Here is a 24,884-nt window from a genome sequence, read left to right on the forward strand (position 1 = left end):
AAACATTATGACTGTTAACAAAATAATTCAGTTAACTTTATAACACAGCTGTATTACGCACAGTAACCCCTCTGAACCAAACATTCTGTAAACCGAAATTCATTCAAAATCAGTAATTTTTCAAAGTTCCTTGTTAAATATCAGTACAGAACAGAACCACTCTAAACCGGATGCCCTTTAAAATCAGATGTTTTGAGGAGTTTCACTGTATTTGTTTCAAGTTGACTTTACTTACATGTGATTTCTAGTACACTCTACAGTGTAGTATACATACTCCCTGGTCGACATACACCTGAAATAACAACATATTTTACATAGCATTTGCTCAAATAAATATGAAAACTGCTAAAATAACGAAACATTTGACAGTAAACATGCTGTAATATAAGAATCAATTAAGCAAGAAAGGTTGGGTATATCAAATGTGTGGAATCAATCCTATAACCCTGAGTACCTCAGGCAACCCTCTACCAAAGAATTAGGCAAGTGAAAAATGTCAAAGACACATGCTTCGAATCTGACATTGATGAACAAATGTCCAGTGAGATGTCAAGTTGCCTCATTATGTATTTATTAACTGTAGACAGAACCGTTAATTTTTTACCCAGGCATTTTATTGTCAAGTCTGAATAATTGATAAAAAGCAAGCATTCTGAGTACTGCTAAAGCAATGCATGACCCCTACCCGGTCCAATTTTTGTTCATATCTCCATAAAAGTTCAAAGGCTATAACTGTGAAAATTGGGTAAATCACCATGAAAGTCAGTTGATCTGTAACAGAACATAAAAAAGCTATATACAAAATTTCAGCTCAGTATCCTGAGTAATTGTGTGGGAAAAAAGTATGGAAAACTATATGTGGAACAGACAGACAGACAGACAGAATGATGGAGACAAAACCTATAGTCCCTTCCGGTTGGACTAATATTTAGCAATAAAAATACTCACTTCAGGTCACCTCCAGTTTGCTGGATGTGTTTGGTGATTCCAAACATCGTTGAGTTATTGGTAGTCTGTAATAAAATAAGACATTCACATTCCTTTTGTATGTGATAAAATGTTTAATGAATTATGCTAAGCAGCCACCAATGATTAAGATTTACTTAAATATCCCTCTACTAGGCTTACCACTGCATTGTATGATATCCTATGCAAAGTATTTTACATTAAACACATATTATCCTGCAACCACTGTTTCTACTGACAGAATATGATAACGGATAAAGCAGTCATATCCTGCTACTAGCAGGATATGACTTTTGATGAGTGACGTCACATGCATAGCCTACATTACAAAATTGCACACTTGACCTCTAGCTAGGTGGCTGAAATAACAGAAATAATAGCTTTTCCCCTTAATTGTTATGGTCTGCAAGATAAATATAATAACTAGTTACTGACATCGGATATCTGCTTTATCCTGTTCAGGCCTAATGAGAAATTCCGCTTGGCGAAGCCTAGCAGAATTTCTTATTCTTACCATCACAAGATAAAGCAGATATCAGATGTCATTAATTAGTTATTCTCTATTTAATCAGCATTGAGCAAAATCAAGGTAAGCTGAAGATCACTCTACTGAAATGTGCAAGGCACACAATCACATGAAGTATCATATGAAATGTATTAAACATTAAAATGCAAGGTCATCAGTTTGCTGTTCTAATAAAACTTTCTAGCCGACTGTAGAGGGGAGTGGAAGTGACCACTTGCCTTTCCGGGCAAACACTGTTAGTGGATAAAATTACTTAAACAGAGCAGAAATAGAATTACACACTTTACAACAGCATTAGCGAAATCATTTTCTGAGTTTAATTTGCTTTTGCTTATTAGTAACTTAGTGCAAGATAAATGGTAGTAATGGCCATTCATGTAGTATTGTGTGTATACATTTTTCTTTTTAGGCATGATTTTAATTGTGCAAGTCTAGTTACCAGAAGGTAAAATGAAAGTGAAAGTAAAAGCTATAATACCAGTCCAGCAGCAGCTCTCAAGCAGTGAGTGACTCCGATGTCATGTCCCTCCTCGAACCTTGACCCTCCGTTTATCACCACGGAAACATGGGAGATCGGCGAATTGTTCTCGAGAGATGCAACCAACAAGCCATTCGGCAACTTAGTCAGCTGGAAAAACACAAAACTCAGATGTCAACACAGCAAAGCAAACACACAGGCTATAATTAAAAAGGATTTTCTTAAAGAACATTTGTGTTGCTTTACATTACACTTACAATTATGTGACAATTAACATCGAAAGACTAACATTTTTATAAAGACAGATGATAAAATAACTTTTAATTTCTTTTGCAAGCTCCACTAATAAGACACATTCAAGAGATGAACCTCACATAAAATAAAATAAAAAATTACTGTAAAATGTTTTTATACCTTAGGTCCTTGTTTGGGCAATGATGATGCTGTCTCAGATCGAGACTGTAAAATGTTTTTATACCTTAGGTCCTTGTTTGGGCAATGATGATGCTGTCTCAGATCGAGACTGTAAAATGTTTTTATACCTTAGGTCCTTGTTTGGGCAATGATGATGCTGTCTCAGATCGAGACTGTAAAATGTTTTTATACCTTAGGTCCTTGTTTGGGCAATGATGATGCTGTCTCAGATCGAGACTCCTGTAGGTCCTTGTTTGGGCAATGATGATGCTGTCTCAGATCGAAACTGTAAAATGTTTTTATACCTTAGGTCCTTGTTTGGGCAATGATGATGCCGTCTCAGATCGAGATGGTGCTGCCTGGCTGGAATATAATCGTCCCTAAAATAACGAATGAGAAAGTTAAATAATGAAAGACAAAAACAAAAAGTAAAATAAGAAGATAAAAAAGGAAAAGAGAGTTAAATAACAAAAATTAAGCACAATTATGTAATCATGAATTGTTTTTTAATTTCTAATCCACAGACCCATGTAACCGTCGAGTGTATGTATGTGTGGCAGTGTATGTGGTATTAAAGTTGGACACTGTGACCAATTCTAAAGCAATATTATATGGAAACTGATCTCAGCTTTTAAGGTTACATAGATGTATGTACCTGTACGTCGTTACCAATAAAAGTAAAGACAATATCTAGGTAGGGGAAACAATGAGATAATCAGAGCAAGCTGTTGTGAACCACATCTGACTTATGTACATATTCTGATCTGCAGCAGTTTGTGTTCCAGACAGAAAAAGGTGGGTGGGAAAATAGTTTGTTTTCTTTAATGACACCACTAGAGCACACTGATTTATTAATCATCAGCTATTGGATGTCTACATTTTCCAATTAGAAACAAGAGATATTTTTATGTGTACTTTTCCACAGATAGAGGAGCATATACCACAATCTTTGATATACCAGTCGTTGGCACTTGATAAAATGGGGAAAAAACCCCAATCTGAGACCATGCTTCTGGACCTAATCTTTAATTAAATCACAAGCATACAATGTGTATGGTGTTGTCATGACGTTAAAGGTAGAGTAAACTCAAACAAGAGATTTATGTGTTGGAAAGATGCATACCCGGACCACCAACACATAATGACACTTTAACAAATGAAAAACGTGTAATTTTAGAGTTAATAAAAAAACATGACTATTCCTGCTAACTGGGAGCAGCCATTTTGTTTCGTTTTTGTGACGTTCGGTGGTATAGCTTGGGGCAAAGTGACGCCAGCTCCGTCCATCTGCTCTATGCAGTGTAAACAAACGCTCTAATTTACGACAAAGTGCTTCGCTTTCATCAACCTGACTTGTAAAACAACATAAATGACTTGATAGTACAATAAACTATTTAACTAAATATATTTCAGTTTGCATCAATAGAATGAAATGGAGTTATAGTATTTTTCTCTTTTTTTTAAATCCAAAGAAAAAAATGGATATTATTAGGCCTGTTAGTATACCACTCACGATACCCAAGTGATAATTTTCTTTTCTTTGGGACTATGTAATTGGTCAGTTTTGTGATTTTAGATGGGAAAGTCTACTTAATCAAGGGTTTTACAGAAATACTTACAGTAATACCCTGTGATCTTAATAAAAGTGGCACGTCTTTTTAGTGTGTCTAGACAGTGTCTTGGGACCATCTAAATATACACTTGCCAATCAGGAACTACAGGTACAGGCCACGGAAAGAAAAGACCAATTAACTAAGAAAACACTACAATTATTATTTCAGTATGTGGGTTAATTGATGTACAAACCATAATACAGTTATTTCAACACTGACAATGGTGGTTTATTTTGTATTAAAAATAATATATAATTGTTGCTGGCTTACTGGGATGACTATTATTATTACAGAAAAATCAGGTATGTTTTGTTTCTTCAGTTCGAAGACTAATTCTTGACGTGACATGTTAGGTATTACGTAACCACCAGCTCGCCAGAGGGTGTATTCACTGGGATGATACAAAATGGCTGCGCCCATTATATATAATAGCCGTCACATTTAACCATTTTATTAATTAACTATACGATTATACTTGTTGATATTAACCTTCTGAGTACTGCAGGTGAGATATCTCGCCCGACGTCACGTCAGTCGACATACTGTATACTGTATACAGGGCATTCCCCAATTCATATTTCCCACCGTTTTGCACACGACACTCACCAGAAACGGAAATATAATAAAAGAAAAAAGATTTTTTTTTCAAACTGGTGGCTTTTGTTTTGATTTTTTCAATTGAAAATACCTTGAAATTTTGAGTTCAAAAAGCGGTTTTCGGCAAGTATTTTCGCTTGACAAAAATGGCGGCACGTCGCGGTCATTTTCAGGGATCAATAGCTGATTGTAACAGCTAATTTGATAATAAATTTGATCGTTTTACCAACAACGAAAATCACCAAATATTGCAATATGAATCGTAGTTCGGGTTTAAAAAAAAAAATCGGTCAGAAAACCACTGTTATCGGGAATAATGGACATAAATACTGGACATCTGGCCACAAATGCCTGTAAGTAAACGCAACTTTTTTTATTTTTTGCCTAATTTTAATCACCATTAGCTGATCTAAAAATAATAAAAATTACAAAAACCCACGAAAATAATACTTACCAATTCATATGTGAACTTTATTTCATGTATTTATAAGACATTTAAGTGAATATATGTGAGTAAAAATTATAAACTTGTACCCACTCAACATGGTTTTTGTTAAAAATTAATCCAGTAGTCTAAAGGTTAAGCAATAATGTGCATTATATATCGTTGAATATGCATACCAGGTCAAATGCCTTTATTGTCCTTTTCCTTTAAAGTCTCATACTCTATCAGTTTTGATGATGATAACTAGTTTAACGTGCCCATATACCACTAGGGTTTTGAACACGCCCATCCCCGAGTCGACCTTCGATAAGATCGGTGGCCTGACTCGGGATGGAAGTAGGGGGGGGGGGGGGGGGGGGGGTGTGTTGAAAATGGGCAGAATTTTGAAAATAGCAATTAGTAAAAAAGTTAATAGAATAAAAAAAAAAAAAAAAAAATATGGTTACAAGCCAAAAATAAAAAAGAATTGACTCTCGGTCGAATATTTATATAATTTGGAGCATTTTAGAAGGACAGTCCAAAATTAAATAAGAGAAAGAAGAGAGGATCAGACTATTTAATAATATTTAAAAAAAAGAAGTAATTTCGACATAAAATTTTGAATGCAGATCTAAAAGTTTAAAGTCCGATCGATATGTCCACGCGAGTGGCCTCGTTAAGGCCGTTTGGGTGCACAGCTTAAAGGGACGAGGTGGGTTGCATCCTGTCAAGAAAACCCCTAGATTGACAGTCGATAGACGTTGAAGGTGTAGTGCTGTGCTGAAATACAGATCTTGAGAAGCCGGATCCGTCTGAACGAGAGAGAGTATCAGACTAGGGTATAGTCCAGTCGTCATGGGTTGGTATAGTGGTGCGGACGGGCCCGACTCCGGAGGATACGAGATGGTATCACTATAAAGCAAGGTAAAGTCTAGAAAAAGAGTAGTAGGGGCCGACCCCGCTTCCTATTTCTTCTTAGAGTGGGGCGGTCAATCTTCCAGTGCTGCTAGGACAGGCTCGGACATGTAGAGACTAAACGCGAACAACCATGCAGTTTTGAGGCTAAGGTTGACAAGAGTAACTTTTTGCACCCTTGTTCTGGCCTGTACATAATAGATATAGATAATCTCTTTGTAATTTCACTAGAAATCCATATTTTGTAAATAGTACAATTTTTTAAGTAAAGATTTTCTAAGTTTTAAAAGATAAAATAAATAAAAAGTACCTTTCATCAAATATAACATACCAAAAAATTACCATTGAATATGTTATATTTATTATGTATGACACCAAACCAAGGGTGCAAAAACTGACTGTCATTGACCTTTGACTAAACATTTAATAAGCCTAGGGAATGGGCCCAATGACGTGGTTCAATCCTACGATGCAAACATCTCAGACAATGCTCTACTGACTGAGCAAGATCCCGCCTTTGGTTGAGGAGTGGTAATGAGGACATTTGCATTGTATTAAGATTTATTTTTAAAGTTATGATCCAAATTGAACATTCTTTTTGTCTGGGAACCTTGATTCAAGGATTTTGACTTAATATAAATAGTTCACAAAATTTTAAAAATTGTTTTGAGAAAAAGTTTTAACAGTTTTGAATAATACCCAAGTAGGAATATAAATATGTACCATAGAACAGAAATATTCTGTCTGTCATTGCCTGTTAATACCATGGCTTTTGCCCGTTTTGGTTGCTACAGTACACACATAACACCATTATAACTGCAATACTTTGGCCAGAATTAAGCTGCATTATTTTGTTATTCCTAAATTTTATCACTTAGACACTGTCAACTCTCCATAACGTATTACCTTCAAAGGTCTTGCCAATGTTCTACACGCTCGGGATGCCATTATTTACAGATGCCCTTGACGTGCCCCGACCGTAGAGCTAAGAAAATGGCCGAACTGTATGAAGAGAATTAGAGTTACCTCTCTTGAATCGGCTATTTTTTATTTTTTGTTTGTGAACAGAGGCAAAATGAGCTTTATAAGTAAATTATCGGAAGTGCTGAAATTGTTTCTTCATTTGAAGAATCCAATTTCCGACGACACTAGCTTGCAAAGATTGTTAGATTTAATACACGATTCATGTAAGAAGAAACAAGTTATTTGCAAAACGTGACCTCACGTTTCTTATCATGGCTTACAAGTTACAGTACACGACCCAACAATGAAGTCACCTATCAACCCATAGTCGGTTTTTTAATATCTCTAATTATCTCAGATTAACAAATCAATGTAGTGGTAATTACTAAAGCACCCAAAAGATCATTGATTGTTGGTTCATTATCGGTTTACAATGCATTTTTTTTTTTTTATTGGTCCTGTAAAATAATCATTTTTTTAATAATAATAATGCCAATTTGATGTTCTTAGGCTATCACTCTTCCGTTCATTTTAAAGATTTCATAATATTTAAGCCAGTAAAGGTATAACAGGTTTTTATTTTTAAGTGATATCTGTCAATAAATGTGGGGAAATATACTGAACAGATATGAACACCTGTACAACCAGACACATTTGTTAAATAGGTTCATTCGGTACACGTCTAAAACATTTAACAGACAGTACATTGGTAGCTTATTTAAAAGTTATTGCAGGCTGACAGGTACATTGTACGGTGAACTTGACTCATTCATGCTGACATATTATATTTAGGTGGTAGCAGGGACTAAACCTGTCCATCTCCACACTGTCACTCTGAATGTGTTATTTGCATGTCATCGCAAACAATGGCATATTGAAAAATAAGATTTGGGCTAGATGACCAAAAAATTGAGTGGATTGGTAAGTTTTAGGGAGACAGTTTGGGGCAAATCAAGGCATCATGCAATCCCCTATCGATGGACTTATTGGGATTGTTTTCTCTTCCAACCATAGATCATCAATTGCCAAACGGTAAAGTCATGGACCGTGCTCTCCTGACTATAGGAAAGTGTTTTTAAATATGTCATGTTCCTCCTTGGTAAGAGTAGTCTGTGTAATGGCAGTGGGTTTCTTCTCTCATTCCTTAGGGAGCTGGAAGTAGCCCAGTGGTAAGGTGCTCGCTCGATGCGCTATCTGTATGGAATCAATCCCTGTCGGTGGGCCCATTGGGCTATTTCTCATTCCAGCCAGTGCACCACGACTGGTATATCAAAGGCCATGGTATGTACTACCATGTCTGTGGGATGGTGCATATAAAAGATCCCTTGCTGCTAATTGAAAAGAGTAGCCCATGCAGGTTTCCTCTCTCAATATCTGTGTGAGTGCGTTGTTAAATAAAAAAAAAAATTCTTGCTCTCATTCCTAAGACCATTTTTCTCAACAACTTAGCTTAGAGATTTTTAAAGCTATCTCAGCATAACACTATCGTAAAACCATTGTAAGCTGTGCTGTCGCAACGTATGCCATAGTCTAGACTATGATGGTTTTATGATACCGTAGTGCTAAGATAGGTTTGGAAATCTGGCCCCTGTAGTTTAAAATATGCTGTCATTAAACACTCATTCCTGTTGTTACTAATAAATTGAAACTGATATTTGAATTCAGTTCATAATATCTTGTTTTCTTTGTTTATTTAGTTACAGAGAAGCCTGATGACACCGGTGGGGTTCTGGTTGAGTTTCTGCAGTCGATGGTGGATGATGTTAAATCTGTGGAATCAAGCATCGTGACTTTTGCCCTCTCTGTGTGTGGCATTGTGGGTAGAGATACTAGTTTCTACACCACACATCATAGTCTTATAGGCCAGCTATATCAGAGTGTCAAGAAGCAAGGACTGACGGCTGATCCGTCCATTGGTACAGCTTATTTTAAAAGTCTGACTTTAGTCTGCCAGAACGTGAAGTGGGTTACGTTTGAAGATTTTATTCAAGGTAATTATATTATTAATGAATTTATTCTTGTTGAAGTGAGAAAAAAAGACAGAAACATTGTGAGTTTGTGTATAAAATTTGGTAGTTTCAACGAGTATATTTTTGTACTTTGTAGGCCTATTATATAACAAGACCCAGCAAATTTTGTTTTCTTGTCTTTATTTTGTTTCATTTTGGTTTTTTGTACCAAGGTCTGTTATTGATAAAGAAAGGTAACTTAATTTTATATTTTGGAAATAAATAAAAAAGCATAATGTTTTGTGAAATGATGCTAAATTTTCAAAAGTCATTGTCATGAATACCATGTAAAATTTTAGAGCCAAACACTCTTGATATTATACATTACAAAATCTTGTAGATTTTCCATCATGTTGATGTATGTTTTGTGTTCCAGAAATTGTCCAGGAGGCATACATCACACTCAAAGGCAAGGGCAGCCTTTTTCATCAGAGTGCAGCCCGGCAGTTTCTGGTTACTACTATCACAAACAAATCTACAGAAAATCACACCATGGCTGAACCAAACATCTTTTTGGAAAAACTGATGCAAACACTTGTGGATGATTTGATGAAATCTTTACTGGAATGTACAACAAATAAAGGTAAAATAGATTTTGTAGGCCATTTTATAAAAATTATGGTGTACATTATACATTAGTGTCATACTACAGATATGTAAAATTATTGATGAATATAATTATTATAAAATGTTGCACTTTACACAGATGAGGACTGTTACATAAAGGAATAATAGAATATTAATAGTTGTACGTAATGCGTTTGTTGTTAATTGCTGTTGTTGTACAGGTATGTCTTCTCAGCATTAAACCGGCCTTGGTGGCGTCGTGGTTAGGCCATCGGTCTACAGGCTGGTAGGTACTGGGTTCGGATCCCAGTCGAGGCATGGGATTTTTAATCCAGATACCGACTTCAAACCCTGAGTGAGTGCTCCGCAAGGCTCAATGGGTAGGTGTAAACCACTTGCACCGACTAGTGATCCATAACTGGTTCAACAAAGGCCATGGTTTGTGCTATCCTGCCTGTGGGAAGCACAAATAAAAGATACCTTGCTGCTAATCGGAAAGAGTAGCCCATGTAGTGGCGACAGCGGGTTTCCTCTCAAAATGTGTGTGGTCCTTAACCATATGTCTGACGCCATATAACCGTAAATAAAATGTGTTGAGTGTGTCATTAAATAAAACATTTCTTTCTTTCTCAGCATTAAATTTTGGATGTAAATAAATAGCACTAACATAGCAGGTGTTTAGATACTAGTAAGAAAAATTAATACATGTAGTAATAATAATAATGATAATGATAATGATGATGATGATGATGATGATGATGATGATGATGATGATGATGATGATGATGATGATTTATTTATTAATAAGAAATGGAACACTAATTAATAGATGTGGTACTGAACTTTTTTTTGTTTTCTTCTTGGTTCATTTAATTTTTTTGTTTAAATTATTTTTAAAAAAATATTATTTGTTTTTTTTAACAAAAGTGTCTAGGAATAAGCCATGCTAAACTCACGATGAGTTGTCTTGGCCCCCTGGCCTTATTTCTAGTCAAATACTGTATCAACATTTTCACAAGTGTACCCCTTCCCAATCTTAAAAATGTATTTAAAAATTTAGATTTTTAATAAAGAATATTTAAATGAGCTATTTTTATTTGTTTTACAAGTACATTTGTATTTACCTCCTGTCTACCCTAGCTGAGGTTTGTATATACCCGTATGTGAAAATGTTGATAGCTGTGATTAGTGGTGTTAATTTGATTGGATATATTTTACAGTAACCACACTGGACACGACACCGGGCAGTATTCTAGAGTTGTGGGTTGATGTACTGAAGACTTGTCCCGAGTCTTCACTTGCCTTGATGGACGATGTACAGAACGTGGTGGAGCTGTCACTGAAGATTTGTCTTGACGGACCTAAACACTTACAAAGCACAGCGGAAAATCTGTTAATTAATCTTCTCAACTGCTGGTACGTCATCACAGAGTTCTTCAAATGCAGTGATAAACCAATTACTGTGCATTGTTTTTGTTCATGAAATAGTCTGTTGGTTCCCAGAGAGTTACAATTATTTATACAGTGAAATCCCTCAAAACAAGATCCTCTCTGTATTGGAATTCCATCAAAACCTGGGACCTAATTCACAAAGGTCTCTTAGGCTCTGCTAGACAACAAAGCATCCTCTTTGCAAGTCTTTTAGCACTGCACTGCGAGATCGCAAAGTTGCGAGAGTTTGGTGAATTGAGCCCCTGATGTGTTTGACGGTCCCTTTTTAACTATCAGTACAGAACAGAACCTGTCTCTTTTTACTTGATCCCATGGGTGTGTGGTTTAGAGGGGTTTCACTGATTTTAGTATTTACATTTCAGTTCATGTAACACTATTCTATTGTGAGTAATAATTTTGGAGCACAGATTTTAAAAACACTTAAAGGTCATGTTATTGTCATAACTATATAGAGAATGGACCCTCTGTAAACTGAAATTCCCTCAAAACTGGATGTTTCTCATGGTCCCTTTTAACTATCAGTACAGAAAAGAACCTCTTTAAACTGGATACCCCTTAAAACCAAACTTTTTACTTGGTTTTTGTAGGCATTAGTTCAGAGGGTTTTTACTGTATTAGACTTTTTAAAATTGCAGTCCACCAGAGGACAGAGATGTGATAATGTCTTCAGCGGTTGTTCCATTGTTAGAGTATGAATCGCTACAAAGTGACTTCCTAGCAAAACACAGAGCAGCAACAAATATGCAGAAAAGGTGAGGATAACATTTCTATAAAATCAATTTTTAAATATTTGTTTTTACAAAATTAATAAAATAAAAGACATCGTTTTAGTTTGTAGGAGTTTGGCTTAAAAATATGATGTGTCAGCTTCTAACACTGGAAATCATGTTAAGTTGCTTGATTGACAGTTTTTGTGAAATAATGTAAAATAATTTTTAGCAACACCTCGGCACATTGTTTAAGTAGCAGCTATGATGTACATATTTAACAATATCCCAATACAAACAAAACCTCAGTAATTGAAGGCCAAACAAAGGTTGCCTTCTCATAGTCAAATTATGATTATGATTATAATTGTGAGCATAAATAATATTCTTTCATTGTTGTTTTAGCCTTCAGCTGCATGGTGAGTCTTTGTCAAAGCTTAAAGCCGTCAGCCTTCTGCCTCTCCAGTTCCTCTTTGATGCCAGTCATCTCAACAAATACCAGCTGGAAACAGTGGGAGAAATCGTCAGCCAAAAATCAACTTTCCTTAAACTGCTTTCACAAACTCTAGATGTCACAGCCCTAGACGTAAGTTACGTTACGTCAGTGTTTATTAAAGGCACCGAGTCTAACAATTTTTTAATGATGACAGCTTTGTTTTAACCATTAAATTACACATTACAACATGCATAAATTAGTTTTAACAAATGTTATATTTTTCTAGTTTTAGTGTTTATAATAGTTCCAAATGAATTTTATTCAAAACAGAAAAAGTACACATCAACAAGCATTATTTAATTGATATATATTGTTTTTTTTCCTCCTTATATCAATCGTGTGCTCTACTCTTTGTTTTCATTTCAAATTAATTTGAGGCTAACTTTTACACAAATCTTGTCCCCACCAAATTCACCATGACTCATCTTTTTTCAGGCATATTATGTTTCTCTTTCTTAATTTTTTTAATCCAAATATTTTTTTAAATAGTAAACAATATTTTTTTGTTTGTTAGCCAGGAAATCATGAATTAGTGATTGACCTGTTGGCTTGCACGGATGTGGACAGTAACATGAAGGTACTGAAATGTCCACAGGCTATACATTTGATTGGAAACACCAAGCTGCAGATAAAACTCATGTCCACCATTGCTCAACTTGCAGGTAATTCATTTCATTTTATTACTTATACCTAATTAAAATTAAAGTCCTGGGAACACTCTATAGCTGCCTTAGCTGTCTGTCCAGGAGAAAGATTAATGGTTAGTTGTTAGTGATTAGTGACAGAGAAGACAGTATTGTGGCCTTGCACATAAGCAATGGGCTATTACAGGGTAAGATTTTGTCTAGGTGGGAGCCAGTACTGACACGTGAACCCCGTACCTGCCATCTGTAAGGCTGGTTGCCAAAACAAAGTAGTGTTATGTCACTGAGGCTACTTTGTAGATCATTTTATCATGACTGTTTACTATGTACATTCATAGAAAGAAATAAGAGACCCTGCGAACACCAACCTTTTATCCATTGCATCAGGAAGTTAACCGTTTTACCGACATTCAGTTTCACACTACCGACATTCAGTCTCACATTACCGACGTTCAGTCTCACATTACCGACGTCCAGTCTCACATTACCGACGTTCAGTCTCACATTATCGACGTCCAGTCTCACACTACCGACGTTCAGTCTCACATTACCGATGTCCAGTCTCATATTACCGACGTCCAGTCTCACATCACCCACGTCCAGTCTCACATCACTGACTGAGGCGGATCCAGCTTTTCTGATGGGGGGGGGGGGGGGGGGGGTCCAAGACAAAAAGGGCACCATAACATTATGAAAAGGCACTATTGAAAAATTACATACGGTTCACATGGACCATAATATAATAGTGCTACAACAGGGATGCTGGCAGACGTATTCTACAGTGTTCTATACATTGTCAGAATAAATAAATTTGTAAAAAACCTAAAAATCCTAAAGGGACACTTTTCAAATTTGGGGGGGGGGGGGGGGGGGGGGTCCGGACACCTTGGACCCCCCTTCTAGATCCGCCCTAGACCGACGTTCAGTCTCACATCACCGATGTCCAGTCTCACATCACTGACATTTAGTCTCACATCACCGACGTGCAGTCTCACATCACCAACGTGCAGTCTCACATCACCGACGTCCAGTCTCACATCACCGACATTTAGTCTCACATCACCGACGTCCAGTCTCACACCACCGATGTCCAGTCTCACATTACCGACATGCAGTCTCACATTATCGATGTCCAGTCTCACATCACCGACGTTCAGTCTCACATCACCGACATTTAGTCTCACATTACTGACGTTCAGTCTCACATTACCGACGTTCAGTCTCACATTACTGACGTTTAGTCTCACATTACCGACGTCCAGTCTCACATTACACCATGATTGTATTTTGTACAGACATTACAATGCTAATAGAGACTGAAATTTGGTCTACAATACCAAGTTTTTCCGCATTTGTTTTTCTCTCATAATAATATATAATAAACATGAGCTGGAACAGGAAAAAAATACAATGGGTCTAGTGAGGTAGATCATATATTTGACCTGTTGTTTGTTGAGTGAATGGTTTACACTGCCCCAAACCGCCAGTTAAGTCCACATATATTGTTCTCTTTTAAGTAACTTAGTAGCTGTGCCCTAAACAGGTGTCTTTGAAGCTTTAATGAATGTAAACGTCAAATAGTTGAATGAAAAAAATAAATATATATTGATATTTTTTCTGGATAGAAAATAATGTAGCTAATTTAAGTTGCAATTTTTAATTGGACTGTATTGTTTATTTTCACTTGCTAATTAAAATGTATATCATTTCTGCTTTTCAGACACTGATATGTTACAACAAACATGTTTATCTCGAGCCATCGACATCACTTTGAATATAATCAGCCAACCCCAAGTTGATCCAAAGGTGACTTTGCTTTTTAATTATCATTATTATAATATAGGACCATGTCTGCGACAAGTTTAAATGTGGCATGACATCTTTCACAGAAAACATTGTTCAAAATGATGTCATGTGGAATTTCAATGTTGTACATGTACCAGGAGAGCTGAAAAACTGCATAACCCATTTATGAGTTACAATCTTCAGACTGCAAACAGGACACTGTAGACTGCAGTCCCACCTTGCCAGGATTAAACTTGTCCTCTCTCCAATCTGTCCCTGTGAACAAGCCACAGAAACTGTTGAACACATCCCACAATACTGCCAACAACACAACGCAACAAGAAAAACTTTATGGAGACCAGGAATCCCTCCGTGTCACTGTGAGATTCATCCTGGCAGCAAACATCTCTCTGTGATATCATTACAAGAAGGAACGAAAAGAAGAAGAAGAGTTACACAAATATAAAGTCAGGAATCCCATTTGATTTTGCATGACCCGTTATGGTAAGGTAAATCATGTCCCAAATGTAATGCACCAATGAAAAATAGGTTATGCAAAACAAAGACTTGTACTAGCTATATGCTAATGGAATGATTGTTCATGCAATTTTCAGAGGCCTGTTGGAATTGTTAACATTATTATAAGCAAATTATAAGTCAAATAAGAAATGGCATATTAGGGACACATACAAAAAACACTATAATTATATCTTTAATTCATTATTTGTATGTTTGTGGCAAACACAATTCAGTATCTGTTGTCATAAACAAATCTTCACTGTGTTAACTGTAGCTACATGTATTAATATGACCATTTTATTTTGGCATTGACTGAAAAAACAAATCCCATAATTACAGTTAATGGACGTATTGTTTTTACTTCAGATATATCAAGTGGGTCAGACATGTTTGCTGTCCAAATTGTCCTGTATATCGAGACATGATAGTGGAAATCTGACTCAGTGTTTTCCAAGATTGACCGTCTTGTTAGAAAAACGACTGGTCGATACTCGCTGGGAAGTTCGAGACACAGCCATAGATGGGATCAAACAAATTATAACACGTTTTAAAGGTATGTTTTTGTTTTTTTAATAGCAGCTTATTCAAAGAAGGCAGCTTCTATATTAAGCATGCCCCTATACAGAGTAATTATGCTGTATTGAAGTTTATTGAATACTGGTACAAAATTAATTTTTAAAATACAGGTGCAGATGCTAGCCTATTTGTACAAGTCTGAATAAAAACTTGTTTCACAGAGTTTAAAAACAACAATGGTCCATATACATTTTAACATTAAAAAAAATTCTGGGAGTCTATTAAAAACCTGGAATGAAGTAAATTAAGAGAACACATAGTACTTGACACCATATTTAATTCACTACTTGAGTAGTTCTGCCTGTACAAAACACAGAGATGTAATGTGTGACAGAGTGTCAGTACTGTGGGACTGACTGCCAGTAACACGGTTAACCTCCTGATACTGTCGATGACGGTTTTGATTGCAGTCAATATTTGCTGTTACTACTTTTGTGTTCCCGTATTTCTAATTTTACAGTTACTATAATTACAGATAACAACACAGTTTTACACCAAGTCTCTACCTCTAGAATAGTCGAGTCAGCGTGGAGATGTCATGTAGACACCGACAGCTACGTTAGAGCTTCTGCTTTCTCTCTGATCGGTGCCATAGCAAAATATCCACAAATTTGGAATCCGTTTGTCACAGGAACAGATTGTCAAGAGGTTTGTCCATTTTCTCATTTACAGTTAATGAGAAAGGTTGGCCCTTTATACATGTGACACCCTTCTACCGAGAAGAGTGGGTACAGCCAATTTGTAGAGCTTGTTGAAGGTGCAGTAGATCACCTGATCATGTCCCATTCACCTTATACTAGTGGTCCATCATTGGATTATCAAACTGCTCAGTATGTGCCAATGTGTTAACAAAAAGTGCATATAAAAAGACAACTTGTTGATATTTAGTTGCCTATGTACTGTAGCAGCAGTGGCTTTTTCTGACTACATACATTGGTCAGTTAAATAGTATGCTGGGGTTTGCAAATTAATATATTTATTTTATCTAATCAACTACCTACTTGTTGTGATGAAAAAATACATGTTGATAATTTAAACCTTTTATCACCACTACTGTTTCTATTGACAGATTATGATGACGGATAAAACAAAGTCATATGCAGTACGGTACTCTTATAAGGAACGGGAAAGGACCATGATAGTTCGTTAAAGCAATAGTTTGTTGTACACATTTGGATAAGTTGGTTATTAATATATAGGGAGATAAAACAGGACTTTACAATCAGTTCATTTTATGCAGTAATTTGTGCTTAGCATATTCGTTATAAGTGTACTTTACTGTACATGTATATAAACCGGCCTCGGTGGCGCAGTGGTTAAGCCATCGGACTACAGGCTGGTAGGTACAGGGTTCGCAGCCCGGTACCGGCTCCAACCCAGAGCGAGTTCTTAAGGGCTCAATGGGTAGGTGTAAGGCCACTACACCCTCTTCTCTCTCACTAACCACTAACAAACTAACAACTAACCCACTGTCCTGGACAGGCAGCCCAGATAGCTGAAGTGTGTGCCCAGGACAGCGTGCTTGAACCTTAATTGGATATAAGCACGAAAATAAGTTGAAATCAATCATGTATATAATAGCAAAATATGACTTTTGACATCACAAGAGTGACGTTACATGCATAACTACATTACAAAATCACTCATTTAGAAAATTTGTTTCTAATTTTCATTATTATTCATACTTACCTAGTGCTAGCACAACAAACTATACCTCCCACCCACCCCTATGAGGCTTCCCCTCGGTGGGTTTGGGTGGACTTTGAACCGAGAATGAAGTTACAGGTAGCCCGTGCAAGGATAGCATTGCGCATATCCGGCAAGGGAGAGAATTCTGCAGTGTGTAGGTATGACTCAGGTTGAATAGCATATTTGTTGTGCTAGCACTAGGTAAGTATGAATAATAATGAAAATTAGAAAAATAAATTCTAATAGTCTTATTCAACTTACTGTGCTAGTACAACAAATGTGCTATAACGGACGTGCAATGACACCCTTAGAGCACGTGAATTCAACATTAATGGGAGGAGGTAAGAAAATAGAGGACTTACCCATACCCAAAAAGCTCCTTTGAAGTAATGACATGGAGATAGGACAAACCACGACATACGGTAACAAGGAGTCAAAAAACTTTTGGGAATAAAAAGGGGCTTCCCAAAAGAAAAACTCATCCCCATGAAAGGGAGGAAAAACATCTCTCCAGGAGAGGAAACGGTAGACAACACTATAAAAAAAAAAAAAAAAAAACAAAAAAAACCCATCCCTCAGAAAAGGGTGTAGTGTTAAACATGTCCGAAGCGTGAATCGATGGCAGTTGGACGGAAAAGAGGTCGACCCCTTTCTGTTGCCCTGCGCACAGACACGACGTGTTGAGCCACAATGACTGTCTGGATCCTACGCATACCGTCAGGACCAACCGCCATATCCCGGAAATAGAAACGGTCAAAAGTGTGCCGTCCTTTCCAAACCCCTGCATTCATGACCTTTATAATATCTAAAGTGTCATGAAAATTCAGGGAAGCAGAAATGGCTCGGATTTCATGTGGTTTAACAGAGAAATTCCGTAACACATGATCACCCGCCATCTCATATGCTAGCTTGATGGTAGCTGCTATTCATCGAGACAAAGCATTTTTTGTGACATCACCCGGCCTAATGGTATAAGAAATAAACAATCTCTTTTCACCCTGCCGCCAGTTTTTCGTACGCTCCAAATAATACTTCAATGCTCTCACCGGGCAAAGAAGTCTATCCGAGTTGTCAGATGACAGTGTACGAGATAAACTGTGAATAACAGTAAGTGGAAACTCTTCCCCCGGAGACTGGTTTTTAGCAACAGAGATAGGGTCGGTACGTAAAGTGACAGACCCGTCCGAATTGTAATCAACCAAGTCATGCAAAAAAGCATGTATCTCACTAATCCGATGACAAGCCGCCAGTGAAGCCAGAAACAGAGTCTTCCATGTCAAGGCACGAAGACTAGCAAACCTCAACAGCTCATAAGGCACACCCTTAAGAGCATGTAACACAAGAAAGACATTCCATTTCGGAATAATGGAAGGTTGTTCAACAGTGGATTGCAATGATTTAAGTAAATCATGCAACACTAAGTTCGTAGAAAAGTCACGACATCCACACTGTTTAAGAGTAGTGAAAATCACAGCTCTGTGACTTTTCACAGTTGTGACTTTAAGTTTCCTTTCTTGGACCAACGCCAGAAAGTACTCCGCTAAATCGTTGACAGTAGGCGATAAGGGATCGAAATCCCGTGCGTTCGCCCAACGAACCCACACACGCCAGTGACACTGATAAACCGACTCGGTAGATTTGCACTTTGCTGAAGAGACGAGATGCGCAATTCTTGTCGAAAAACCTCTGCATCGCAAGGAAGCCCTGATAACCTCCACGCATGAAGGTGGAAAACCTCTGGCTTCAGATGCCACACCGTCTGACTCAGTCGCTGGCTGAGTAGATCGGACAACACTGGTAACCGGAACGGGACTGCCACTAACAGTGACAGGAGCTGTGGAAACCAGGGCTGCGCCACCCACAGAGGAGCTATCAACGTCACGTGACAAGGTTCCTGGACCACTTTGGTCAACACCTTGCCGAGTAAGACAAGAGGAGGGAAGGCATAAAAATCCAGTCCCGTCCAATCCATACTCAACGCGTCGTACTCCAATGCCAATGTGTCCGGTACACCAGGGACACGAACACTGGCAATTGGTTGTTCAACTGTGTGGCAAACATGTCCACCTGTGGACTGCCCCACACCCAAAGAACCGCTGCGACCATCCGTTTGTTCAACATCCACTCCGTCTGAACAGGGGTATGTCGACTGAGGGCATCGGCTAACACATTCACCGACGAAGGAATGTGTTTCGCCCACAGAGTCGTCCCTGATTGGTCGCAGAATTCCAAAATCGCAAGAGCTTTGCGACCCAAAATCTCCGATTTGGTTCCACCCCAACGATTGAGATATGCCACTACCGACGTATTGTCGCATCTCAACAGAATTTGACAGTGTTGAAGAACACACTGGAAATGAAGACAGGCACGATGCACTGCCTCCATCTCCAAACAGTTGATATGAAGCTTCCGCTCCTGTATCGGATGAGTGAACCATGGGCCCTGAGGCACTATTGTGTCCCAATTGTGACCGTCCCACCGTGGGGACAAATGCCACTGGAGTGGTCGTTTGAATCGTCTGAACCGCACAACCAATGAGGCCAGAGATTTGAGGTGGCCCAACACCATGTGGAGAGATCGTACCGTAGTACTTTGCCCGTCCATCAAATGTCGTGCCGACGTTTGAAAATTGTGGATACGCGCATCGGTGGGATGAACCGACGCTACCACAAGATCGAAGACCACTCCGAGATATGTGAAAATCTGAGCCGGCATTAACTCCGATTTCACCCAATTGGGAATAAAACCCAATTGGAGGATCGTGTCCAAAACCAACCCGACATTGGTCCGACACTCCTGTTGGGACGAAGCTGGGATCAACCAGTCGTCCAGATAGGTATGCATTCGAACCCCTAACGAATGAACATGACCTACCACCGCTTTTACCACATGTGTAAAAGCATGGGGACTCATCGCCAACCCAAACGGGAGCACACGAAACTTGTACGTTTTCCCGTCGAAAAGGAAGCGCAGAAACTTCCAAAATGCCTTGTGCACCGGGACATAGAGGTATGCGTCTTTCAGATCGATCGACGCAGCCCACTCCCCAATTTGAAGCAGGTTCTGGACCGAATGAACCGTTTCCATTTTCATGGAAGGAACGTCGACGTAGATGTTCAGTGGCTTCAAATTTAGGATTGGTCTCCATTCCCCATTTTTCTTCTGGGCGAAGAAAAGATGAGAATAAAATCCCGGAGTGTCCAGACTGACTCTCTGGATGGCCCCTTTGTCGAGAAACTCGGCAATCATACTCTCCACTAAAACGCGCCGATCCGCGGACGGTAACGGCAGCATTCTCGGAGTGGAAGTAAGAGGGGGGCTCGAAGAAAAGGGTATTTTGTAACCGTGTCGAATGACCGACAGAACCAAGTTCGAGACCCGGCAGCTTGCACCAATTTCCAAAGGAAATGGCGGAGCCTGCCCCTTACGGGTATGGTTGCTAACGGTACCTCCGAAAGCAACTGCCGATCGTTCACGTACCCTCACCCCAACCGCTTACCAACCATAGGCGCAACGCCTTTGGTGGACTGAGAACGGAACGCAGTACAACGTTTGTGTCCTCGCTTAGCGGAAGACGGGTTGTTACCTGGTTGCCTCCTAGTGTCAGGAACCCTAGGGATCTGAGCCGACTGTTAAAAAGCAGCCTTTTTCACAGGAGGAGGCTTGAACCCCGAAAACGTGGACCGACATTTACCAGAGGTTGAGGGTTGAATGTTCTGGACTGGTCGCGACAAATCCTTGTCTAGGACAATATTAAAATCGGGACCGAAAAGTAAATTTTCCCGTACCGAACGTGTACGAAAAAACGTCTTCGCAACGTTTAACGCACTCAAACCCGCCAGGTAATGGTCACGCCGTAACAAAAGACTGTTCGCAAACAATCGGCCAGATAACTGAGCGATATGCTTAGAGGCTTTTGATGCAGCCTCCAAACAGCCTTTCGCCATCGTGGGAAGGCTCTCGACAGCCTTATCCAAGCCAAATAGGAACATACCTAAATGGTTATTAACCTGGAACATCGACTTAGCCAGCCATTCGAACGATTCCAGATCCGCGATTGGCAATGACACATGCGGCGATGGGGAACAAGCGGCTCGGACACTAGCGGGAACGACCGCCGGATGTTCGAGAAAATCCGCACCCAACGTCTCATAGGAGTCGGCACGAAAAATGCGCGCTCCTTGTTAAGATTTTCCCCGTAGGCAGTGCCGTTGGGTACTCATCAACACCCACTCCCAGGATACGATCACTGCCAGTGATCAATGCATCAATGTCATAAAGTGAACTGTGTGCCTCCTGGCAAGTGGTAAACCAGACTCCTCACGAGGAGTGACCAAATTCAAAAAACGGTTCCCGAAGGAGACACCCTTGAATATAGGCTGGGCCTCAGCCTGAGGTATAGCGTCCCCGCATACCTGTCGGACCTGGTCCCTGACGAAAGCCAGAAGTGACAGAGAGCTGGGTCAGCGACAGAATCCGGTCCAACTGACGCTTCCTCTGAAGCCAGGTCACTGTCCATTGGATCCTGAAGATCTACATGGACTCCTCCCCCTAATCGAGATGCCCCTGGGGGCAGCGTCCCCCCGGGACGGAAACAATAGAAACCCAACGACAATCCCTAACTGCATCGTCAAACTGCTGTCGAGACGCATTTTCTGCTGGTTTTGGCGGAAAACGGGGGGGGGGATGGGAGCCGCACCCGACGGTCCCATCTGCGAAAGCAATGATCCCAACTGAGGCAAAGCGTTAAAAAATTCCACAAAACTCCGAAACAACGTTTCCTGAAAGCCTAACGGTCGTTCCTGCGCCAAGTGCGGAACGGTCGGAGTTTGCGGCCACAGAGTACCCCCAGCCGAGGGGTAACTATGCGAACTTCGTCCTCTATCGAGTAAGTCGAAGAGGTAGGGACCAAAGATGGTGCAAACTGTGAGGAGATATCCGTTGCTACCGAAGTCACCGGACCCTTGGGGTAAACATATGCAAACGGAGTCCTTCACCCAACGGTAAACATTGGTCAGGATGCCATCAGAGACGGATCCCAGCATCGGAACAACTGGCTCAGTTCGAAGCAAACTGGCAGAACTCTCCTCAGGTCTTGAGAATGCTGAGGTGCCAAAGCGACTGTCAGCAATCGAAGGCAAAGTCGGGGCCACCTGCTCTGCGGACGAAGCAGTGGACCTATGCACAACGGAGTGCATGTGCTCGGTAACCGATGAAGTCGTCAAAACCGGTGCCGCAACGACTCCACCCTGCCCCGCTTCTGTTTGTAAAGGTAACCGTAACGACGATGGTGACGCACGAGATGAAGCAACACAAACAGAAGAAGGCGCCGTCACTAACGAAGACGGCTCACTTACCACGGTCACAATAGGAGTCCGGGGGGCGCTCCCAAAGTATCGGTAACTGTACTCGTAACACGGACCGACGAAGAAACACCCTTGTGTTTCCCCCCTTTCCGGACACTTTTTGAAGTGTCTACAGACTTATGGGACCTACCCACTAAGTCCGACTTGCCGACTACTGCCGAAGCAGCCGACAAGATTTTGCTGGTACCCGAAACCTGAGTCTGCGAACCGAACCGATCCCACTGGTCAGGAGACCACGTGGTGCAGATCTCACACTGACGGTCTTGAGAACAAGACCGACAGTCCAGACACGACACGTGTGTGTCTTTACGTCATAAAGGAAATTGACAACCATCTTGCGCACAAACTTTCCGTGCGCTAGCTGTCAATGAACTCGCGTCGGACATGGTAAATTCAACACAGAATTCCCAACTACCAACCGTATGTCAAGTTCAACCGAAAAACAAACACAAAATTACAAGTAAAGAAAACTTTTTGCCAAAGCTTAAACAGGTGTTAACAGGTGGACTGCAGAACTGAGAATGAAGTTACAGGTAGCCCGTGCAAGGATAGCATTGCGCATATCCGGCAAGGGAGAGAATTCTGCAGTGTGTAGGTATGACTCAGGTTGAATAGCATATTTGTTGTGCTAGCACAATAAGTTGAATAAGACTATTGACCTCAAGGCCATTATATAATGTAGCTGAAATAACAGAAATAATAGCTGTGTCCCATAATTTTTATGGTCTGCAGGATAAAGAGAATAACTAGTTAATTATGTCAGATATTGGCTTTATAGTGTTCAGGCTGAATGAGAAATTCTGCTTAGCAAGCCTCACAGAATTCCCCATTCTTACCGTCACAGGATAAATGTCATCAACTAGTTATTCTCTATATATCTTAATATTTTTTAATAAGAAAGTAAACTTGAAGATTTTATTTTGGCCCAAGGCGTAATATACTGCTGATGACAGACCTGTTACAAGGTAAACATAAATTTTCAGTGAGCTAATTAGCTGTTTTTAAACAAACCCATTGTCTCTCAATGACAGTTCATCAAACAAATGTGTCTTCCATGTTTTGGTGTGGTATGTGCTATTATGTGCATAAGTGCATATAAAATTGTTATAATTTTGTTTTCTTTCCCTTCGAATTTTCTATTTTATCATTTGTCATATTTTACTATTTCAGGACAGTTTGGTGAACATAGCTCTCGATATTCTAAACACCGATTCTGAGGCTTTTGCTAGAAGGGCAACGGTCGACTTCCTTCACTCCATCTACTATCACCATAAGAGTTGTCTCACAGACACGACAGTGAGAACTCTGATCACAGGTGTGTGTCTGGCTGTCGCCGACTTTGACTGGGAGGTCAAGTGTAAAGTGCTGCACTTCATCAAGATGGTTTCTGACAACATTCACCGACCATCATCCTATGACAGAGTACCAGAATATGCAGCTGAACTGAGAACAGATATGAGGGACGAAAGACAGGCAGACGGCAGTGAAAAGAACACTTTGTTGGAACAGCTGATGTTTTTAGCAGAACTAGGCTGTCTTGACGCTTTGTGCGATGGATTTCACGATTTTGATCAGACTGTGCAGCAAGAAGCTTACACAATTTTGCACAATATAAAGACATGTATCTCTGAATCAGGGTTTTCTGTGTTAGATGATGATGATAAAATGGCTTCCAAGACTTCGTTAGTCAAAGAAAACGGTGTTGGTTCTGAAAAGGAGGAATCGTCTTCCAAGGAAGCACTTTCAAAATTTATGCGATTCCTGCGTGGGGTTGATTTTGAAGCCAAGTCACGAGAACTGTTGAGCAGTGTTGATGAATACGTCAGGAATCCAGTTTCTCTTCTTGATGACATTCTCAGTGCCGACTTTGTGTCAGATTCAGAAGAAAACACGGTCGACTGTTACTGACATGTAATAGTACTATTGATCCTAATACATACATCATAATACAGTCAAACTTGCTCCAGTGGTCCATTGTTAACAGCCTCTGGCCATAAGCAAATATTATCTCCCAATAATTTCATTACCTTTGACACGTACAGGCATTAAAAAAATAAAAACTTCTACCAAGGCCAATCTGTTGTTCTTTCTATTTGTTAATGTAATTTATTATTTATGACTTTAATTTACCAACTATATGTATATGTGCATGGGAACTACTATTAAAAATGATTTGTT

General features: G+C 39.4%; 2 protein-coding genes across 2 annotated transcripts in view; one reads left to right on the plus strand and one right to left on the minus strand.

The window, feature by feature from the left end:
• The window catches only part of LOC121378387 (cytochrome b-c1 complex subunit 2, mitochondrial-like), a 20,967-nt gene extending 13,978 nt beyond the window's left edge, over positions 1–6,989 (minus strand). The window contains exons 1-5 of the mRNA XM_041506537.1: positions 6,840–6,989; positions 2,690–2,764; positions 1,971–2,120; positions 949–1,013; positions 236–292 (exon numbers count right to left, since the gene is read on the minus strand). Of these exons, the coding sequence (XP_041362471.1) occupies positions 236–292; positions 949–1,013; positions 1,971–2,120; positions 2,690–2,764; positions 6,840–6,881 (389 nt within the window). The 5' untranslated portion in view covers positions 6,882–6,989. The remainder of the gene's footprint in view (positions 1–235; positions 293–948; positions 1,014–1,970; positions 2,121–2,689; positions 2,765–6,839) is intronic.
• Positions 6,940–24,777, plus strand: LOC121378386 (BRCA1-associated ATM activator 1-like). Its single transcript, XM_041506536.1, has 11 exons — positions 6,940–7,120; positions 8,594–8,887; positions 9,282–9,488; positions 10,693–10,888; positions 11,560–11,676; positions 12,037–12,217; positions 12,642–12,789; positions 14,492–14,577; positions 15,442–15,628; positions 16,127–16,299; positions 23,877–24,777. Exons 1-11 carry the CDS (start codon positions 6,940–6,942, stop codon positions 24,612–24,614), a joined length of 2,508 nt encoding a protein of 835 aa, XP_041362470.1. The 3' UTR covers positions 24,615–24,777.
• The last annotated feature ends 107 nt before the right edge of the window (positions 24,778–24,884 follow it).

The sequence above is a fragment of the Gigantopelta aegis genome, chromosome 8 (assembly GCF_016097555.1).
Source record: "Gigantopelta aegis isolate Gae_Host chromosome 8, Gae_host_genome, whole genome shotgun sequence".
In the NCBI taxonomy this organism is placed as follows: Eukaryota; Metazoa; Mollusca; class Gastropoda; order Neomphalida; family Peltospiridae; genus Gigantopelta; species Gigantopelta aegis.